General features: G+C 44.5%; 1 protein-coding gene across 1 annotated transcript in view; it reads right to left on the bottom strand.

Annotated features, from left to right (window-relative positions):
* Positions 1-3,069: 3,069 nt before the first annotated feature.
* The window catches only part of GNL2 (G protein nucleolar 2), a 24,587-nt gene continuing 5,232 nt past the window's right edge, over positions 3,070-22,424 (bottom strand). The window contains exons 2-16 of the mRNA XM_034754151.1: positions 22,182-22,266; positions 21,097-21,191; positions 19,303-19,442; positions 16,251-16,435; positions 15,646-15,712; positions 13,469-13,627; positions 12,811-12,924; positions 10,618-10,746; positions 10,138-10,242; positions 9,399-9,557; positions 9,107-9,214; positions 7,063-7,496; positions 4,959-5,038; positions 4,120-4,217; positions 3,070-3,254 (exon numbers count right to left, since the gene is read on the bottom strand). Of these exons, the coding sequence (XP_034610042.1) occupies positions 3,105-3,254; positions 4,120-4,217; positions 4,959-5,038; positions 7,063-7,496; positions 9,107-9,214; positions 9,399-9,557; positions 10,138-10,242; positions 10,618-10,746; positions 12,811-12,924; positions 13,469-13,627; positions 15,646-15,712; positions 16,251-16,435; positions 19,303-19,442; positions 21,097-21,191; positions 22,182-22,266 (2,108 nt within the window). The 3' untranslated portion in view covers positions 3,070-3,104. The remainder of the gene's footprint in view (positions 3,255-4,119; positions 4,218-4,958; positions 5,039-7,062; positions 7,497-9,106; positions 9,215-9,398; positions 9,558-10,137; positions 10,243-10,617; positions 10,747-12,810; positions 12,925-13,468; positions 13,628-15,645; positions 15,713-16,250; positions 16,436-19,302; positions 19,443-21,096; positions 21,192-22,181; positions 22,267-22,424) is intronic.

The following is a 22,424-nucleotide window of genomic DNA, read 5'->3' as shown; positions in this document are numbered from 1 at the left end:
AAGAAATAACACATCCACTGCTTTCCCCTCATCCACAGAGCCAGTTATCTCATCATAGAAGGCAATTAGGTTAGTCAGGCACGACTTCCCCTTCATGAATCCATGCTGACTGTTCCTGATCACTTTCCTCTCCTCTAACTGTTTCATAATAGATTCCTTGAGGACCTGCTCCATGATTTTTCCAGGGATTGAGGTGAGGCTGACTGGCCTGTAGTTCCCCGGATCCTCCTTCTTCCCTTTTTTACGTTTTGGAACTACCAGCTGTACTCTGCTCAGCTGAGGAGGAATGAAAAGGATCATAGGGTAACAGTCATTTAAGTCATAATTCCCAGCTTCTGTTTTCACAGCGTAGGGAGTTATTGCAAATGAGGGAGGCATCCTTTTTCCCATTAGCTTGGACTCTACGATGCAGAAAAGAAGACATTTTGAGGGACTTAAGATTTTATAGGGTTTTCTAAAGAAAAAAATCATGCAAGCCATCCTTCAAGCAAAGGTGCAGGAAGATCAGTTAAGGGCAGGTTACCCTGCTCGTGGGATGGTGGGTTTGGTGTTTATGGTCCCACAGACTAGGGGCCTTTGTTCCAGCAATGAAATCTTCCCCCTTTCAACATTTTCACAATAGGCCTTGGTATAATCACTACATCAACTTGAATTTTCTACTTTGCTAAGGAGCTATTGCAAGCTGTGTCCAGTCAGTCTGAGTCTCCTGCAGCCTTCAGTGTAGTTCTGCAAGAAGAGCCTCAGTTAAAGTATCCCTTTCCTATTTCACTGCAACACACAATTTTCCACAGCCAATGGACAGAGATTTGTTCCAGTTCTCTCAAGGGAGGTGGTTTTATCCTGCCGTGCCCATGGCTGCCATGGTGGTACACGTTTTTGAAAAGGATGTTAAAAAACCTACCCTGAAGTTGCCACCTGACATTAAGCATTTCTCAGTCACTCTCCAAATTCTAAGAAAGGTCAATGTGATCACTAGTCCCTGCTACTGAACTGCTTCCTACTGAATAGTGGCAGAAGTCCAACACTGGAGACTTTAGTCTCCTGCAGAGACTTCCATTTTGTGAATGACCTAATTAGCCAGTATTTCCTGTTACTGCTTCAGTTTCTCCTTGCTCATTTTCAGCCTGAAATTTAATTTATCCCAGGCTCATTCCTTTGCCAGAATCACTCTTGGGGGCTGTGATCCTGAAAAGCTGCAAAGTGGTTACTCACTCAAGCAAGGAATTAAGACAAGGGATTCATTTTAAGTAAGAGCAGGGCCCAGTGATTCTGTAGCTCCAAAGACACAAGAACGCTTCCAAGGCATGTGTCATTCAGATGCTCAAGAATTGAGGATGGCTAAATATCCCATGAAGTGGACAAATGTTTGGTTTTAGCAGTGATTAGAACTCCCAGCAAGATAACCTTGCACATGCAGAGCTGAGAATTTCCAGGTTCACTCCTTAACTTTATGCCATTCCTTTGATTTCCAATAAAGATTCCCATTACTACCATTTCCATGGCCATGATAATTTGTTACTCTGGAAAACAGGACCTTATTCTGACAAAGGCACTAGAACATAAGTGCTGCTCCTACTTCAAATCCCACAACAAACATGGCCCTTAATAAAATTTCATCTGATTAAAAACAGCTAGTAGGCTGGAAGCCCTGTGAATGCACCCCTGCCTCAGACACATTTCCAGTGTCTCTTCATCTGCCATAGCCCTTCCTTTCCCGTTCCCCTGGTCTCTTAGCAAGCAGTTGTGCTGAAGAGTGCCTAATTGTGTGGTTGTTTCATGATAGAGACATGGCTAGCAGAGTAAGTGGCAGTTAATGAAGTTAGAGGCACTGTTTATCTTGAATACACGGCTAACCTCAAATGAGGTAGAAAGCTTAACCTATGGCATGAATTCAAGCAATCACTTCCACTATTCCAACACTATGATGTTTAGAGACTCCTGCATAAACAGCAAACTGCAGCTCTTAACTCAGTTCACCCCTTCTCCAAAACAATTTTGTAAATATATTTCTAGGTTTTAATTTGGTGCTAGATCACAGCATAGACTAATGTTAGCCAGGGCACTTTTACACAGAGCTGTTGTGGAAATACCATGTACTCATTTGCAGAGAGAGACCATGAAGCAAATGTGATGACACAGGGAGGGGGATAGCTCAGTGGTTTGAGCATTGGCCTGCTAAACCCAGGGTTGTGAGTTCAATCCTTGAGGGGGTCACTTAGGGATCTGGGGCAAAATCAGTACTTGGTCCCGCTAGTGAAGGCAGGGAGCTAGACTCAATGAACTTTCGGGGTCCCTTCCAGTTCTATGTGATAGAGGTAATATATGGAGATATACCTATGTAAATCCATGTACAACCACATCTTGAATACTGCATGCAGATGTGGTCACCCCATCTCAAAAAAGATCTATTGGAATTGGAAAAGGTTCAGAAAAGGGCAACAAAAATAATTAGGGGTATGGAATGGCTTCTGTATGAGGAGAGATTAATAAGACTGGGACTTTCCAGCATGGAAAAGAGACGACTAAGGGGATATATGATAGAGGGCTATAAAATCATGATTGGTGTGAAGAAAGTAAATAAGGAAGTGTTTACTCTCTCATAACACAAAAACTAGGCGTCACCAAATGAAATTAATAGGCAGCAGATTTCAAACAAACAAAAGGAAGTATTTCTTCACACAGCACAGAGTCTGTGGAACTCTTTGCCAGAAGATGTTGTGAAGGCCAAGACTATAACAGGGTTCAAAAAAGTACTAGATAAGTTCATGGAGGATAGGTCCATCAATTGCTATTAGCCAGGATGGGCAGGGATGGTGTCCCTAGCCTCTGTTTGTCAGAAGCTGGGAATGGGCGACGGGATGGATCACTTGATGATTCCCTGCTCTGTTCATTCCCTCTGGGGCACCTGGCATTGGCCACTGTCAGAAGACAGGACCCTGGGCTAGCTGGAACTTTAGTCTGACCCAGTATGGCCGTTCTTATGTTCATCTATCACTGTATCAAGACAGATGGCTGGGCTTTGAATTTAGAAATGCAAGTTGTACATGAAGAAAAAACTGCTAGTGAGAGGCACTGGTTTATGTTAAATTTAATAAAAGCCCCAGTTATTGCTTATGTTTAAATTTCTTGTGTTTTGATCTCTGTCCCTCCGAGTCACTTTTTTTCTTGTTCCGGTTCTTATTTTTCACATTGTGAGTTTCATAGTATCGGACCCCAACTTTCTTGGTGTGCTGCTGCCTCTCAGCTCTTCTCCTCTGCAAAGAGATGCAGTCACACATAGTAAAACCAACACATTCGGCAGAGCTTATTTTGTTTGGCTTTTATCACATTCTTCACTTTGAAATTAAGTGATCAGAAATAAATTCTTCACCATGAGCTTTAAATGGCACGAATAAGATTTCGCATATAGATTTCTTCTTGTACAGATCTCAAAGTGCATGACAGAGATAGGTAAATGAGCCTGGACCAGATCACCTGGCTCCCAGTTTCATGCCCTATCAACTGAAGCAGGTTGCCTCCCATGGCAAGGCCCTGAAGGGAGATTTGCTATATCAGTCATGTCATATTGAAGTGACTGTGTTTGAGACCTAGAATTGCATTCATGGGGTTGATTCACATATTACACCAGGATGATCCTTTCAGACTTTACTGCAGCACCCAGGGATCAACAGCACTAGACGTTTTAGTTGTGAAGGTGGGAGCTGACCACACAATGGAGCATCCATTGACTCTTGCTTCCTTGGGGCCTAATTCTTCCCCCCACTCCCAGCGCACCGACCCCCGTTCTGTCATCGGTGTGTTTCACACACAAAGCAGACAGAACATCCAGAGGAGAATTCTCCCTTTCGACTCCCTCCCTCTCACCCATGTATGCAGACTCCTCATCCACGCCCAGGAGGCCTGGTCACCTGTGAGCACATCACGACTGTTACTGTTGGCCAGAGGGAAGGCCATGTAGATCAACTGCTCTGCCAGTGCCGAGCAGAGGCACTGTGCATCACCCACACCTCCCAAGACCATCCCCAAAGCTTTGACATGCAAGAAGCTGAGGTATCTGAAAGGAGCCAAAGCGTCCATTCCCTGCCCTCTGCAGCTGGGAGTATAGGTGGTAACACTTACTTCTTTGGATGTGAGCTTCTTGCACGGCTTTTTACCCTGAAGGGCATCCTCCTCCTCCTCCTCTTGTGCTTTCCTTTTCTTTCCCTTTTTGGTGCACCCTAAGAGCAGTATTTTAAACAGTCAGAGACACCTTCCAGCACCGATCTCCGTTTGCATAGGTCGAGGCAGCTGGCTCCATGCCAATCCTGCGTTTCAGCACATGGAACAATGCCAGAGTTGCACCAGCCACATTTGTAATACATGTGGCCTGTTTTGTCAGAGAACTATTTGACATTTGATATAAAAGCTGCTATTAAGGGCGGATTTTCAAAGCGCTGTGCAAGATTCTTTCTAATGGGACAACTCCACTGCACACCCATTGTGTCAGAGTCAAATCCCCATCTGCTGATTTCAAACCTTGACTCCCAAATCAAGCCCTCTCAGTGGTACCTGCAAGGGAAACAGGATCTTGGAAGCCATCAGATCAAGCCTCACCATGTTTCCCTGGGAAGGGAAACTGCTGGGCCAGGACTATTGCCAAGTACAGGGAGTGCTACACGAGCTATCCATCAACCCCATCCACGCCTGAAACATACCAGGACTCTTTCACCACCCCTTGGCCCTCATTCGCACAGCCAGAGGGGGCAGAACACGTCACAACCTGGACAAACAGGTGAGAGCTCTGAAACAAGAACAACCTGCAGCTTTGCAGGGAGCCCTCAAGTTGGATTAGCTCATCAGCAAGTTTTAAATAGTTTTAGGGAAAGAAGAAACTGGCCCCAGAGACTAGCAGTAAATGGCCCCATTTTTCAGGGTTTCTGCGCTATGACCTGGGGCATACCTAGACCATTTCATGTTACCTCTGGCCTCTGGTTCTTTGGTTTCTTCAGACTTCTGCTCCGATGTTGTGAATACCTTTTCACTGAGCCCTCTGGGGATTCTACAACAGATAAAGCAGAGAGACATTCTCATGGGATCGTGCTAGCCCTAAATAGCACCATGATACCACCTTTTCTATAGGTGCATCTAAACAAACAGTGCCCATGGTGCTCAGCAAAAAGCCACTTCTAAAACCAGAGTCTTCTTAACAATTCATATAAGTCTGCAAGATACCCGAAACGTGCACACGGTCATATGGCTTTGCTGGGGGCTCTCCTCTGCCCTCTGGCTAAGACCTAGAAAGTCCATTATTGCCAGACAGTCTATCTTATCCAAACTCCTCTGCATGCATGAAAATCGAGAAGACGGCAGCATGAGAGAGCAACAAAAATGATTAAAGGTCTAGAAAATATGACCTACGAGGAAATATTGAAAATATCAGGTTTCTTCAGTCTGGAGAAGACTAAGGAGGGCATAACAGTTTTCAAGTACATAAAATGTTGTTATAAAGAGGAGGGTGATAAATTTTTCTCTTTAACCACTGAGGCCAGGACAACAAATAACAGGCTTAAATAGCAGCAAGGGAAATTTAGGTTAGACTTTAGGAAAACCTTACTGTTGGGTAGTTAAGCACAGGAACAAATTACCTAGGGAGGTTGTGGAATCTCTGTCAGGTTTTTAAGAGCAGTGTTTAGACAAACACCTGTCAAGGATGGTCTAGATAAGACTTAATCCTGCCTCAGCGCAGGGGACTGGACTAGATGACCTACTGAGGTCCCTTCCAGTCCTACATTTCTACGATACTACGAAGAGTATTAGCAGCTCTGGGAACTGTGTCAACTCCCCCATAGATCCTAGTAGCCAAAACACCAGCAAAGTCATAAGCTTCAGCCACATTCAGGAAATAGATGCTCAAATAATCTTGTCTCCATGGCCCGTCTCCTTGCAAGGAGAGTGAAAGTCATCCATAATACCAGGGAGGGTGTGGTATGGACCAGAGGTGGTTTCTACTGCCCCATGAAAAACGAGTTAATCCCAGTTCAAGACATTTTCTGGTTTAAAAACTGTTTTGTTACTGCACACTGGATTACACTTTGTTTTAGTTACACACTGAAATGGTGATTACATAAGGCAGCAGATTCAGAGATTTATTTAGGATTTACAAATAAAGAGTAAAACTGCAGTGGGTGTAACACTAATAGATGTAATATAATACTAAACATCAGAATGGCTGTGCTATTTGGGTCAGTATTTTCTTCAAGGAAAATGTCACAACTTATTTCAGTTTTCAATATTATATGCATTGCAAAACTATTATCAAGTTGCTAAATACTTTTCAATAATTTTCATGAGTATATTTTATTTTTACCAGTTTCCCGGTTTTAACTGGGTTGAAACCAGAGCAGAGCTGTCCGTCCTAAACCAGTTTTTCTGGAAAATTGCCAACCCTGCCTGGTCCCCATCCCCTTTATCCTGCACAAAGTTGGTGGGAGATCTCCAACTATCCATGCAAACCCAGTTATGCCCAAACTGGGCCAGCAGTATCCACCAGACAGGTCTCAGGGATGCATGCATGTCTACAACCGCTGGCCTCTCTACATCAAAGATCAAGCATGATCTCAGTGTAACTGGTTCTAGCTTAGCTATGTGGTATAGTTCAGTGATTCTAAGGGCCTTTGACTAAGGACACCAAAATGAGGCAAACTATGGCTTTTCCACCGGCTCATTTCCCTCCTGAGAGCTGAAGACGTGAGCATAGAGCAAAGTAAATCAGCCCAGGCTAGCAAAAATAGAATACTAACTCACTCATGACAGCAAAAGGAGCTGTTTTCCCATAAAGGTCAGAGCATTAGATGTTTTTAAGATGATAAATAAGCCTCATTTGAAGTTCAGCTAAGTAAATGTTTGGTTTTGAGAGAAGATTATTCAATTAAGGTGAATATATTGACCCAGAATAGAAATCCTAACACACAGGGAAGCAGTTGAATGAAATGTGACTCAGCGAACCCAGTAACAGGACTGAATTCAGCCCGGTCTTTTCTCCTGTGCAATTCTTTACTCTCAAAACTGAACAGAATCCAATACCTTATTGCTGAGAATCTCTTGGCTTTGGCTTTGTCCAGGAATTTTTTGTATTTTGCAATCTTTTCCTCCAAAACCTTAATAACTGCCTTGGAGCCCTCCCTGGCAGCTTCTCTATGGGAGCTGGAGTCATCCTCAGCTAAGTTTTGCTGCTGTTCTTCTTCTTCCTCTTCCTCCTCCTCTCCTCCAGAAGGATCGCTGTCCATCTTGTCAATATCTGACATATCTACAGGAACCAGGTCTTCTTCCAAGAAAGGAGTTGCCACATTAATCTTCCCAAAGTTCTGCCGGACGTGAGACATGAGTTGCTTCATTTCTGCGTTCGCTTTGTTCTCCCCTTCCTCTACCAATTCCGTGTTCGAAGCTACAGCCTCTGAGCTCTGCTCATCACTGTCAGCTTGGCTTGGCACTGCAGCTACTTCTAAAGAAGATGAGGGCTATAAACAAGAGAAAGGAAGGTGAGACTTGCACCCCAGGGATTTCACCTACAGGCAAGATCTTAAACAGCCATTACCCCATTACATTCAAATGCACTTTGACCACCAACAATCTGTACCAAATCAGCCATGTGACCTTTTGTCCAGCCATAGTCTCAGGTAGGGAAGTTGAGACAGTAAATTGACTCAAACAATTAGTATCTTCAAATATGGTATGCATCCGAAGAAGTGGACTATAGTCCACAAAAGCTTATGCTCTAATAAATTTGTTAGTCTCTAAGGTGCCACAAGTACTCCTGTTCTATCTTCAAATAATTTGCCTTCAGTTACTGCATATTACAGAATGGACCCTCTATCCCTTACGTACCACAGCAATTCACATTCACTTACATTTCTCAAAAAACAAGTAATCCTGAAAGAGTGCACAATTCCAGAAACTCCATCAAGGGTCACAGGGCTATCAACTGGGACTGGCCATAATGCAATCCCTTAAAAAACAAATTAGTGGTAAAAATATCCACAGTTGCTACTGAGTGGCAAAAGCTGGAAACAATCCAAGAGTCACTGCAATTCAGGAACTACCGAATAAGTAATTCATGTGCTACATATCAGATAAGAGTTCAAAGCACCATTTGAAACAAAGTGAACTTTCAAAGTTAAGTGGGTTTCCCAGGAAACCTCTAAGGGGAGGCGTATGCACACGTAACCCCTGTGGTTAGGCTTTACCCCAAAAAGGAGCCCATTGTCTGTGAATTACTTATTCACAGATCTAAGTCTCAAACTGTATAGAGGTGTGTCTCACAGACCCATGGGGATGCCTGTTCTAAGCTAACACCTATTATGAACGTGTGACCCCAGAAAAACCCCTGTGTGGGGTTTGAAGGACTGATCACCTGCCAGAGCCCTTGCTGGAGTTGGCGTGATCTCTGGTAAGCGTATTAGCATGCAAGTAGGTTCTTTTATTGTTTTTTGTGTGTTTTCTCTGTAGTTTGTGTGTTTTCTCTTTCATCTTAAGAATAAGTGTGCTTGCTTAGAAAGAGCTGTGTGGTAACTTAACTATGGGCAATTATGCTGTTTATAGCCTCTGAGGAGAAAAGCAGAGCAAGCCTGCTTAAACGCGGAGAATTGACAGTGTAGGTAGGGAACAGTACAGCCTGGAAATACCCTGGTCAGAAGGGAGAGATGCAGGTCTCCAGCTAAGACAGGTGATGGCCAGGGCCTAAGGGTGGATGCTCTTGGTGGACCACAGAGAGGGGCCACTGTCCTGAATGGTTATACTTACTGCAAAACAAACTCTAATCCTGTAAACAACTTTCCAATCATCTCTTTGGAAAAGAAAATTTATTTGCCACCCAAATTAACCACCAGTTAATATTGTGAAAGTTGCTGAAATGTTTGCACGTTAGCCAATAACAAACCAACTAAAATAACCAGTCAGGACATTGCTACATTCCTGCTGTGTGTTCTCTCTGTTTAATGAATTCAAATGAGCATTACCTGAAACACTGAGGGAAAGCCACTCTCAGCTATGCTAGTGAAGCTGCTAAGAAATGGTGTGCAAAAGGGAAGTGGGTTACCACGTCTGCAGGAATGGAAGTAAGTGTTCTCACCTGAGGGCCTGGCTCTGCATTCGGTGGTTTAACGAAGAATGGTATACGGCCCCTCTGCCAGTCATTGAGGACCATTTTGCTCACAGTCTGCATGTCAGGTTCTCCACCCTGGAATAGACAGTAACCATTTGTGTCTGAACTCACAAGGGCAAATGTACCCATCACCTCACCTCAAAGGAGCTTGGAGAGATGAATTCCCTATGTATAATGTGGGACTTTACTCAAACACTCCCCACTCACCCAAGGTTACAGAGAGCTGTGAAAATGCAGACTGTGTTTTAATCTGGCTCACCTTTAACAGTTTTCCAGTCCGGAAGGCTAGCTTCTCAAGGAAATCCTCTGCATTTTTCCAGGTATCAATTTTGTATGTCTTGCTGATGTACTCTGGCTTCGCTCTTTCGAGCACTGCACTGATATGGTCTTCAGGGCTCTTTATTTTTTCAACTTGGACCTAAAAACGAGGGGGAAAGAGAGCCAGCAGCTGTGAGCATCACTGTGGGTCAGACAAAATTCAAAGGCTCAGATGCTCTGGGCAAGCACAGCCGCAACTGATTTCAGCCTCAACAATTCCTCTCTAACTTCCTCCTCCCAACCACAATGGAAACTCTTCTAGCTTGATTGTAAAGGGAAAGGCAGCACTTTGTTATGCTCTAATACTGCAGAAATTCTACAGAGTCCCAAGCAATGCAGAGATTTTAATGAAGGGTCAAACATCACCCTCCTCACCCCACCCCGCCTGCCCCAAGACGCCCTGGTTCACTTTAAATGTGTAAAACTTCCCTTTACTCTGTACGTTAACTAAGATATCATATGTGTGCACACTGCTTCGGCTCCTGGAACTCTACCCCATCCTATGGTCAGACCAAACAGCATGATTACTGCCCTCAGCCTCATCCCCATTCTGAAGTGTGTCATATGTACAGATCACAAGTTGTCCCTGGGGTGAGGGAAGTCAGTATTAAAATCTCTTCAAACCAAGTGCATCAACTGTAGAAAAACGGGCCTTTCCAGCATTCTCAGCAGATACTCACCACTCCCTTCAGCACAATGTCAGTTTCTGTATCCTCCGATGGATAAACTACACCTGGGCAGTCAATGAGAAAGATCCGCCGCATCAAGGTGATGTACTGCCAGACCTGCAAGAGACCAACAGTCCTCCTGCTTTACCCTTCTTCACAAACAGCCTTGGATTCTGCATTTTAAAGGTATGAAGCGACCCTTAAAACGGGCTCTGCAATTTATGAACCTGAGGGACTAAGCGACCCAGAGCTCAAGACAGTGACAGCCACTGCCCACCCCAGGAAGCTGAGCACTATGTGGGATTCAGAGGCTAGATCCCATCCCAAGACTGGTGTCCATCCAGACAGCAGGACCGGACCAGGTGGTGACATTATGTCCATGTATTTTTGCATAAATTCAAGCCCATGGTTTGCCCCAGGGATTACATTTATATTCTGTGTCTAGGAACTCTTACCTGCCCAAAGGCCAAGGTTCTTTCATGGCCTACCTACCTTTGTTTCACCGGCAATGGGGGCCACGTTGCAGACCTTCTTGGATCGTAACGTATTGATCACTGAGCTCTTGCCAACGTTTGGATAGCCAATGAAGCCCACGCTGATCTGTTTCTTGTCTGTGTGCAACTGTTAAGAAATTACACACATTTATGAATGCCTTGTAGAGAAATGCACGATTGCTATTAAAATTCCAAAATGTGAATTTTCAGCAATTCCTCTCCTCTTAGAGAAATGGAGCGCAGATACAGTCCCAACGCAAACCTGATCACAAGGAACAGGGTCCCTCTAATACAGGGATCTCAAACTCAAATCACCACAAGGGCCACATGAGGACTAGTACATTGGCCCAAGGGCCGCATCACAAACCTTTTCATACGATACAAAAGTATAGTCAAAAATGAAAAAAATGAAGAGTAATACAACATGCTATTAAAAGTCAATGTATTAACTTTTTAAAAACTGTAATGCGAAAAGTCAGTGCTAATTTTGACATCATTTCATTTTTGGCCACTTAGCTGGCAGCATTTTGCATCAACCAGAGCATCAATATTAGGTTTGATACCCTGAGAAGAAACCAATCTCAGTGTTGCTTGCAAATCATACCACATTCCATACAAAAAACGACACTAAGAGAATGTTAAGACTGCACAGTTAAGCACATGTGCCAAAATCAGGGTTGCACACACAACTTTTTCTCCGCCCCTTTGAGACGATATGTTATCACGTCATCTTTTAATTACAGGGTCACATACTGTTTCTCATATAATATATACATCTCTACTCCGATATAACGCGACCCAATATAATACGAATTTGGATAGAACACGGTAAAGCAGGGCTCCGAGGGGGGCTGCGCACTCCGGCGGATCAAAGCAAGTTCAATATAACGCGGTTTCACCTATAATGTGGTAAGATTTTTTGGCTCCCAAGGACAGCATTATATCGGGGTAGAGGTGTACCTTTTTTCTACATCCTTAAATTGTATAGCATCTTACAGTGATTTTTCTAGTGACTTAATGCATTGTAGCCCAATATATACTTACTAGCAAAGGACTTACCATAAACTTGAGTGGCTAAGTGGCAAGTATGAGTGAGGGTGGGCAAATGTGTGTTGTGATGGGACGCTGTGTTGATTTGTGCCTGCAAAGCCCCCATTCCACCCCTTCCATGAGGCTTCGCCCCTGCCCCACCTCTTCCCACCCCTTCCCTGTCCCCATTCCAACTCCTTCCCCAAAGCCCCCGCCCCAACTCCGCACCCTCCCTGCCCCTATTCCAACCCCTTAACCAAAACCCTGCCCTGGCCCCGCCTCTTCCCCTGAGCGCGCCGCATCCCCGCTCCTCACCCCTACCTCCTGGAAAGTCCTAAGTGCCGCCAAACAGCTGTTTGGCAGCGGGAAGTGCTGGGAGGAGCGGGCATGCGGTGTGCTCAGGGGCGGGGGGAGCTTGGCAGGCTGCAGGAATTAACTCCGCAGGCCGCATTGCGTGTTTGAGACCCCTGCTCTAATAAAAGAAATTTATTACAGCTAACAGGCCTTCAAAGAGCTGATTTCAAGTGCTGAAGGAAATATTCCATAACCTTTGTTTGAAGAGTCAGAAATGAGTCACTTGTGTTTTCAGCTGCTATGAAATTACTCATCGATGTCTTAAGTTAAAAAGCACTTGGGTTGAAAAACAAATATAAATAGGAATCTGTCGACAAGATAAAGACACAGATGTGGGACTCGAGAGGAAAGCAATCCTCTACAAAGGAAACTATTCTGTTGACTTGTCTCTCTCAAGAAGATGAATACTTCAAAGAGGCATCATCTTCATGGGATAGTACCAATTTGCAGGGCATAAAGGAGCCGCACAAGTACATTCTTCCCCTCTACATGCTTATGTATTCCTAGGTAGTATTAATGGAAGTTTCCTGGGTGCCTAGAGACGACACCCCCTGGCCAGTATGTATCTGGGTCAGACTGTGCTGGTCAGACTGGGTTTTGAGCCTGCCTGAGTTGTGTTGCACATTTCTCAATAACTCCCAATAAACAGGGAACACGTTCCAATCACTCCCCAAAGAAGGGCTCTTCACAGGTGGAGTCAGCCACTGATATGGATAGCCCAGCATCTAGGCTGCTGCAGAAAGACATTTTCCACCTTGAAGCCCAGCAACTAAGAGAAAAAAAAAAAAACTAAAAACCTGTTATGTACCTTTCCGAACTGCCGTAACAGCTGTATGAAGGCTCCTTTGCCAAAGGGATTTGTGAGACTGGCGTGGAAAGCAAGTGTCGGATAATCCTGGGAGAGGACTGCAACCCAGCGTTTCTAGAGAGAAAGCACACTGCTGAGCGAGGAGGTTCATGCTACAGACCCAGAAAAACGCATGCAGCGACTTAGCCTGATCACAGGGCTGGGTTTCAAACAATTGATTTGCTAAGGAAACAGCAAATTCAAAGATCTTTGAATTGTTTCTCAAACCCGACAGTAAATGCTTTGTCTTCCATTTTATACATGCAAGACAATTCTCCAAAAATGTTCATTGCTAGCTAAACCCAATTAGCTGAACAATATAAAACAGGCTAGCTCTTAAGAGGACTAACACTTAGCATACTCGCAAGAAAAAAGCTGAACTGTTACAACCAGCCAGAGGAAGTAGAGAGTTTGTGGCTGGTGACTGTTGATCAGCTAAGCAAAACTTGGAGGCATTTGCAGTGTAACTGCTACTCTGATGGCAGGAAATCCTAGAGGAGTTCCCACTGATCACAGTTACATTGTGCCCTGTAGCATGAGGACTGACACTTGCACCAGAGCATGGGCTACAATACCCCCCAAAGAAAACCCAAAGCACTGCAGGAAGGACAGTACTTACGGTGGCCCAAGTAGGGACAAGATCACATTTGTTCAGGACGAAAATGAGATGTTTCCACGGTTTCTCCTTTTTGAGGTAAGATTCGACATGTGGGGAACGAGTCCCAACAGGATCTCTAGCATCAAGAACTTGCACAATAACGTCAGACGAATCAATCACCTGAAAATCCATGGAGAGAGAGGAGTTTGGACCCTCAGGCTGAAAGCTAATGCAGCACTTTTAAGGGGAAATGGGCAAGCTAAAAACACTTATATTTTCCCCCGCTCCGTGTGCAACTCGCACTATCCCTTTGGTTAGTCAAACCAACTAACATCCAAGGGGTTTACTTTTCCCACTGAAGCCGTGGCGGACAGTGAAGTTACTCTGTGTATATAGAATGTCACTGGCTTCCTGTGTGCAAGGAAGATGCTGTGACAGTTTGGTTGCAAACACTCCAGGGAAAGGCTCTAATTAATCACCTTAATAAACAGAATTAAAATGACTCTGCATAAACTAGTAGAGAGTCACTTTGATTTTGTAAAACGCTACACCTAAATGTGGAGCCTACGCCACCTGATCGTGTTCCTTTACTGGCACTGTTTCCAGCAATCAATCAAGTTGAAGAGCAATCGTTTCACAGCAAAAACAACAAGGCGTCCTTGTGGCACCTTCGAGACTTAACAAATTTATTTGGGCATAAGCTTTTATGGGCTAGAACCCACTTCATCAGATGCATGAAGCGAAAAATACAGGAGCAGGTATAAATACATGAAAGGATGGGGGTTGCTTTACCAAGTGTGAGGTCAGTCTAATGAGATAAATCAATTAACAGCAGGATACCAAGGGAGGAAAAATAACTTTTGAAGTGGTAAGAGAGTGACCCATCACAGACAGTTGACAAGAAGGTGAGAGTAACAGTAGAGAGGCACTAGTAAAACCTTGAATGGAGTACAAACGCACTTCTAGCAGGCCAATTCCAAAATCACTACCACCATTTTATAGGTGATCATGATGAAAAAATGTTTCTTGAATCAATATTAACACGCAAGAAACAAGGGGGAACGTGCAGTCAGTCAGCTAACCACCTGCAACAGGGAGCAGTCATATGGCTTGATTCAGGGCCAAGTGAATTTGTTCCCTATCTATTTCTTGCATTTTTGGCACCCATTTAATTGAAATCTGTTCAGGTTGCCTTATCATTCTCAGCACTTTTACAAGGTCGCTAAGTGGAGAGGTGGCTGTACAGGTTATAAGCTGCATTCAGAAACTCAGAGCAAGAAGCAGACGAGCAACGTCACGTTAGTCTAGCAGTAACTAAGAGGATGCACATCTGGTCCTGTTACCGCTCTAACCTTGGCTCTTTCCCATTCCTCTAGCAGTCCATGTGACTCAGAGGGAGCTGAAGGTCAGAGCCTTCCAGAGGAAGCCCTGCCAAAATACCGGAATTTGATGTTTTAGCCTAAACAACCTTGACATCACTACAGATAAACCATTCAGATGAAGACCCGGGGAAGGTTTGTGCCTTAACCCTGACAGTCACCCACTAGGTTGTATGCTTATGAGATCTCTGTCCCCTTAAGGTAGGGGTTCAAGGTCAGTCTGAGTGAAGACTGTGGGAATCTCTATCCTTTTACACCTTTCTTCTCCCATGTTCCAATTGCTGTTGCACGGTGGTACCAGACCTCGTGGTTAAGAGAGGTCAAGTTTCAAATTAGACTCTTGAACAGGCTGACGAGAGAGCAGGCAGGCAAGCAAAATACCTGCCACCCTTCCTTATAAGGGAAACCATCATCTATTGTATGGTTCCAGTGAGCTTTAACCATAGGAATGCTGGGGGATATGGATCAACGTTCATGTCACGCTCCCCATCAGTGCCCGGGCCGGGGAAGTTAATGATCCAACCTGTGGACCAAGTTTGATGATAAATTCTAGTCACGTGCCACCTGAGGCATGTTGTACATATGCTAAGAAGAAGGGAATGCTGCTACACCCACACTTGGTTTTTACAGTCCAGCTCCATCAACAAAGGGTCTTCACAGAGCCATCCCAATCACTGTTCTATGGAGTGACTAGTTTGTGCAGGCTGGTGTGCTGCTGCATTTGGCTGAGGGATCACCAATTTCAAATCACCTCCCATGAGCAAGTCGTGGGAATTCAAATGTATGAATCTCTCTCAACCTCTGCATGATTACACTTACTTTGTAAAGCTCACCCCAGATTCTTTTGGACTGTCCTTTCTTGTAGATCTCCTCTCGTGCTTCATCCCTAAGAAGTGGATTATCAAACACATGTCAGCAGCTGAAAGACCTGGAGGATGCATTCTCTGACACTATCTGCACACACAGGAGATGAGGCCAAAGTGACAAATACTTGGGTTTTACAGTCCTTATCAGCCTAGGAATATGCAGAAGGAATACCCATAAAGCGGTTCCAACAAGATATACCTTTTCATGTGCCTGTATTTGTGCACCTACTGGGCTCCTGTTACTCTCAAGACACCCTTGGTACATATTCAGAGATGTCATGCATCATGAATTACACTTGAAGGTACATGCACATGGAAGCAGCCACTAGGTGAACTATGCAGGCACACAGACGGCAAGAGAAAAAATCCAAGTCAAATATTGACCACGTTGGACACCTTAAATAGTCTAGCTCCCCTCAGCCTCTTATTTTCTCTAGGCCCCCCAAAAGGTGTCCAGTACGAGTAGCACAGTGGACATTTTCCAAGGTAAAACTAAAACATGCGTTGCTCTTAGGGAGTTTAAACACTGACTGTAACTAACTCCGCCCAGCTTTTTACCTCACTCCAGTATCTTCCATCACCAGGTCTCGGTCCTTGCCCTGGTCATAGGTCCCTGCGGAGGCCTCAGCGTTCTCCAGAAGAGACTGCACATCACTCGCAGAAAGATTTGGTCTTTTCCTTTGCGATTTGGGGCCAAAAGTCGTTTCAAAAGTTTCTGTGTCAAGAATGTGGACTTTGGAATTCTGAGGGAAGATAGGTTGGTAAAAAGTAATAAAAACATGATTTAACTTTACCATGGCTCAAAACATACAAAGAGCTGTCACAAGAAGAGTTGTATGCACTATCTGGATGAGTCAAGTTTTTTTTTTAACTCCCTTTGAGAAATACAAGAATAGTTGTTTAATAAAAAGGAAAGCAAACAAAATTATGTTACACTTGCCAAAGAACTGTGTTTCATTTCTTTTATTATAAACTTAGTCAAATATAATTGAGACTACAATGATGAAAATTAAACTTATCTTTGATCAGTCCTTTGTTTTTCTAACAAGTGCACAAATCTCGCCAAATTCACAGATTTTGTCAAGAATAATCATGCTCAAATTCATAGTTTTTATTTTAGACCAGCTACAAATGCCAACATTTTCTTGGAAATGAATCTACTTCATGGATAAAAAGAATCACTTATTTTTTACTGTGCATTTTAGTTTCAGATAACATTTCACTTAATTTAGGTAAAAATTTTATTAGTTGCACATGGAAAGTCTTCATATGAAAACATCTAGCAAGAGTCCAAAATAATAGCTTAGATAAGAGAAACTTGATCCTAACTAAAACTTGATGTGCCTGAAAGAAGGTTACATGCACAGGAATTTTTTACTCTAATTTGAGTTAGGATCTATCATGCAACAGGAGGCAAGCAGAGTGAGACCAGTATCCTCAAGACCTCATTGTCAGGCTGTCACTTGTGCCATCACAAGCACCGGAACCAGAGATTGCATGGGAACAAACTGCCACAGCCATCCTATCCTGGCACTTTAACACAAACTGCTTTAAGGCAAATTTACTGCCAAAAGAGATTAAGTCCCAATGGATAATACAGACCTTCTTATTGGTTACACGCAGCAAATACACTTGCATTATTTCATTCATATTAATTTTATACGTCTTCCCAATCCCTGGGAAATATTCCAGTGCAGTAACCCACTCAAAGTACTGCTAGCTCCAGTCTGAGTTCACAGTACATCAACTACGAACCACAGAGGATATTCAAGGGCAAACAAGCAGCCTGATGAAAACCCAGAGTGAGGCCTTCTCACTCAGAACACTGAACCATACTCTCACCAAACACCAGACCAAGAAGCCAAACGTTACAACCACCTTTGCCTGCCCATAAGCAGGATTCCAGAGCTACATTTAAATAGGATCATTTTAGAGGTACTGAAAAACAGAATACGGGGTATTGATTTACTCTCTATAGCTGACTGAACATGAGGCAATAACTATGCCTTAATTTCTATTTTGTACTAAGTGGAAAGTTCTTTGAACTTGTTTGAGTTGTGTGTCTGGTTAAAAGTCTTCTACTAATGGGAATGTTGCTAGTAACTACTCTGCAAGGCATGGGAAATGTGTCCTACCAAATAATATCAGGCTATTTCGCTGTTTCGTGAATAGTAGAAATGTCACAGCACAGACAGCTCTGATAAACAGATTTGTTAAAGGAATAAGATTTTGGAGCCACAATGCAAGGAGGGAGTGCTCACCCGGGATGTGTTACTTACAGGTCCATGGCAAGTTAAACAATTAACTCTGTACAACCTCAATAAAATCCAAGCCTTTAGAGACCAAGACCAATTAAGACACAGATTATCCTAAAGTAGGTGGCTAAGGACTTGTTCCCATCCAAGGACCCTGTTTACAGGTGAAGAACAAAGGAGTGGTCTAATATATCTAGGGGTGCAGAAAGATGCCCTGGCATCCTTCATCTGGGGAGACAAGCTTATGAAAGGAGGGTCTCAACCATCCTGGCTGAAAAGAGTTGTGATAAGGACTTGTGGTAACCAATATCTTATTAGACAAGAGTACATCTTGTTAGTGAAGTTTAGGCTCTAGAACATGTGTGATCCAGTCTGGCAATTCCTACAACCCTTACAATCCTGCCCTGGTCACAAGCCCACCATTACAGATTGGTTTCAACCATCGATTTAGAGCTGTTGCAGCCCTCCTGCTTAAAACATGTGATTTTATAATTAATCCTTTGTTTCCAATATTTCTGCTTGCTGTCCTTTGAATCTCTGTTCTGTTAAATAAACTTATATTTTGCTTTCTCTATAAAAAAAACTAAGAGCTGTGTGTTAAGCAGAGCGGTGATCCAGAGTGTAACTGGTAAGCTAGGGAATACTGTTCCTTTGGGAAAAGAGGATCTGGGAATTCTGTGAGTGTTCAGTAGATCCGGGGCTGGGAACTCCAGGGGGATGCCCAAAGGACTCAAGAGGGGGAGTGTATCTATCGCTAACCTGCAAAGAGATGGCAAACTGTGCATAGGCTGAGAGGAAAGTGCTTGTGTTGCCTGTGGCTGGTAGAGTCAGGGAGCTGACCCTGGCAAGCACAGACAAGGCTCCCTCACGCTAAGAGCAGGTGGTAGTGAGGTGCCTCACAGGCCTGGGTATCCCTGGGAAGCGTCACATTCCCAGTTCAAAGCGTAGACATATCAGGAGTCAGCACCAACACTGTCTGCAGCACCCTGTACTCTCCCACCCAAGTCCTGACAGGATGATACACTGCTTAGCTTATAAGACCGGGATAGCAAGCTGCTTAGCTTATAAGACCGGGATAGCAAGCTCAGATCACTCAGTGATTCCTTCAGGGTGACACAGTGCCACTAGCAGGCACCCAAGAGAGCTGCATCCATCCTTCCTCTGCCAGAGAAGAGACCGTGACATCGAATGAGGGAATTAAGTCTGCCCCTAGAGGACACCATACAGCTCTTCACCAAACTGAACAGATAACATGACCACTCATAAATGACTTCAGAAAAGAAACCTAGGAACTAAGGCTCCTGCCCAGAACTATCTTAACAGGTCTTTCGTGTGAGGAAACGAGCGATACTCACATGAGGTCTAATTCGATCATGGAGAAGGGACATCGGCAGCTTGCTTTGCTTCATGACCACTTTGTATGGATCCTTCATAACAGTCTCCATTTCCTCTTGGAATTTCTGCAGAGACGACTGCTTGATCACACGAGTATTTCCTGGTATAGAAAAATAAACATTGCACCTTCACACGTCCCCACATTGGGCATAGGGCACACACAAACCAAGTGATGCGCTAGAGCTCTGTCTGGAGCTGAAAATACCAGGGAGAAAAACAGATGGTTTCACTGGATAGAGGCACAATCAAACTTAACCCTTGACTTGCCCACTCCATTCTTTCCTTCCCACCACTTAGAGAGACTTTTAAAAAAGCATCCCCTAGCAACAACACACCCAGTTGTTTATTGGGCAAATGAATGGTACAAAGAGACGGATTATCATTCATATGCCTACAGCACACATCTTCCTCTGCAGCATCTGGTGCTGGCCACTATTGGAGACAGGACACTTCGCTAAATGGACCTCATGTCTGATCCAGTCTGGCAATTCCTACAACCCTTACAATCCTGCCCTGGTCACAAGCCCACCATTACAGATTGGTTTCAACCATCGATTTAGAGCTGTTGCAGCCCTCCTGCTTAAAAGGGTGCTGCTGTGCAGTTGTGTTTCTGTATTAGTATTAGGGAGGCTTTAAATTAATGTGCGGAGAAGAGCGAAAGGGGCAAACTTTGCATCATGCTAATTGTAACGGTGCCTATTTGGGCAATCTTCTTAAACAATAAGACTCAATTGAAAACTCCCTGCTTCAGGGGGCTTCCCTGATCAGAGTCTAAAATGTAAGGGAGATGGTATTCACGAGTTTCAAATATGTTTTGATATTCTATATTCCAATTGAGTGTATGTGTTCCTTCAGCAATATATGGAGCCAGGACCACACAAGCATTCCCAGGGCTCTAAAGGCATCATTGCGTTATGTTGCCTCAGGACAGCAGGGAATCCCAATAAGCAGATGGAATGCTGCACTTACAGTGTATGCACAGTGGCCACACACACAAGAGGAGAGAACCTATGGGAAAATGGGACATCAAAACAAATCCAGTGCCACAGGGGTTGCTCTTGGCATGACAGTTCAGTGCAAGGACCAAGGCACAGATTTATAAAGGAATTTAGGTACCTCTGAAATCCCACCAGGCAGCTATCTGCATCTTCAGGCACCTAAATACCTTTAAAAATCCTGCCCTAAGTATATAAATACCTACTGTTGGCTTTTACTGTAGCTTTTCTATAAATATACATTAGAAGTCATAAAACATTAAAGGGACCAAACCAAGATAGTGGCATGACGTGAACTTTCCTGCATCCCATTCCATCAGTATAGACAACTCAGGTTCTTAACCTTGGCGGGCAAATGTTGCAATGGACAACACTCAAGGCTTTCCCTATGAGAAGCAAGAGCCTCTGTTCTTTCAGCGGTAAGGAATGTGCTTCCCTCATCAATGGGAAAAGCTAGTTTCTCTTTACCCCATAACAGTGGCCAAGATGTGGAAAAGCAATCAGTGATTTTGGAGTTCCAATTTTATACACCTTCAAGGGGCCAGGTTTTCAGAAAAAGCTGCGAACCCACCCTCTGAAAACTAGGCATCTTTAAGGCATCTCAAGTTGGCCCCCCCAAAATCAATAATCACATTAGAAACGTTTGGCCAACAGATCTTGTGTTCCAGGGAACAGCGACATACTATGCACATCATCCCCTTAGAACATCTGAGTGACCATTATTTTAACCTTGCTGAGTCACGAGATAGAAACACTCACCAAACCATTTAATATTTGGTTCCACTCTTGCCACTGTGCCTGGTGCCACGGTGGACTGGTACTGCAGAGGCCTAATCACTTTACCACGATTGTTTCTACGAGAGAAAAATGAGAGCTTGTGTAAGTACATGAGCAGCAGAGACACACAGCAAGGGTCACAGTTCACTCTTTCCAAGACAATACAAAAACCATGTGGTTTGTCTGAATGAAAGGCCCTAAGCAAACAAACACTGTATACACAAGGGCACTTTTACCAGCAACAGTACTGTTTGGAAGGGCAGAATAACTTGTATAGCTAAGACAACAGGAGGATTTAGGTCAGCCAGCATATTCTCACCCACACTGGAATTTGGCCAAGATGCCAGGGTTATTCTTGCAAACATACCACAGGGCCCTGTGTGACCAGGATCTCAGTCTGCCATCCAAGTACTGACCAGGCCTAAACCGACTCAGTTTACTGAAGAAGGGATATGACCTCAGGCTTTAGGCAATCAGTTTTATTGAACGAGGCACATTTGGATGGAGCCGTTATGTTTGGCAGTATGTGCCAGTGCCAATAGAACGAGCACACACAGACATTTGCTCCCTCAGTGAACCTTTCATCCCACGTAAAGTCTATGGCTATAGGTGAACAACTGGAAACAATAACTGCCCATTGGCTCATAATCAGATTAGGAGACATCTGGGTCACCCAGGTGGAGGACAAGAATATGAATCGTCAATAAGTCTTTATTGGCCTGGCAAGCTATACAAGTGCTGCCAACCCCCATAACACTGAGCATAGGCTGGTGGTTTGGGAACCACCTAAAAGACCTGGAGGAGACTTAAACCTGCTCTACTGGTGCAGGAGAGTGGTGGCCCTTCACGGCACAGGTCTGCACCAAAAGATCGATGCAAGGCTGCCACTGGGAAAGCTTTTATTCTGGACCCAAGTGCATGGGACTGCTGGGATTCCCATTGCCCTGGGTCACCCACAGCTACAAGCCAGGGGAGGTGCTCAGCTGGCCCCCAGCAGCCAAGAGACAGCCCACTGTGGAGGGGCCACTCCAGCCCGTGCTCAGGCCCTCGACAGCTGCCAGCCTCACCTGCGCTCCTTCTGCCGGTACATGTTCAGCCGCCGGATGGTCGCCCGGTCCCGCACATTGTGCCCCCCGGCGCCCAGCACCCGATCTAGGGAAACAAGGCAGAGTTAAGGGGGAGGGGAGAAGGGACAGGGCAGGGGACAGAATAGGGGAGGGAAGGTGGTGGGGGAAGGTTGAGGCACAGTGGGTGGGGGGCAGGGTCGTGGCCCGGGGGAAGGGTTTTGCGGGGGGGGGGGAGGAGGGAGG

The sequence above is a fragment of the Trachemys scripta genome, chromosome 20 (genome assembly GCF_013100865.1).
Source record: "Trachemys scripta elegans isolate TJP31775 chromosome 20, CAS_Tse_1.0, whole genome shotgun sequence".
Classification (NCBI taxonomy): Eukaryota; Metazoa; Chordata; order Testudines; family Emydidae; genus Trachemys; species Trachemys scripta.
The sequence above is the reverse complement of the archived record's forward strand: the minus strand, read 5'-3'. Positions and strand labels throughout refer to the sequence as shown.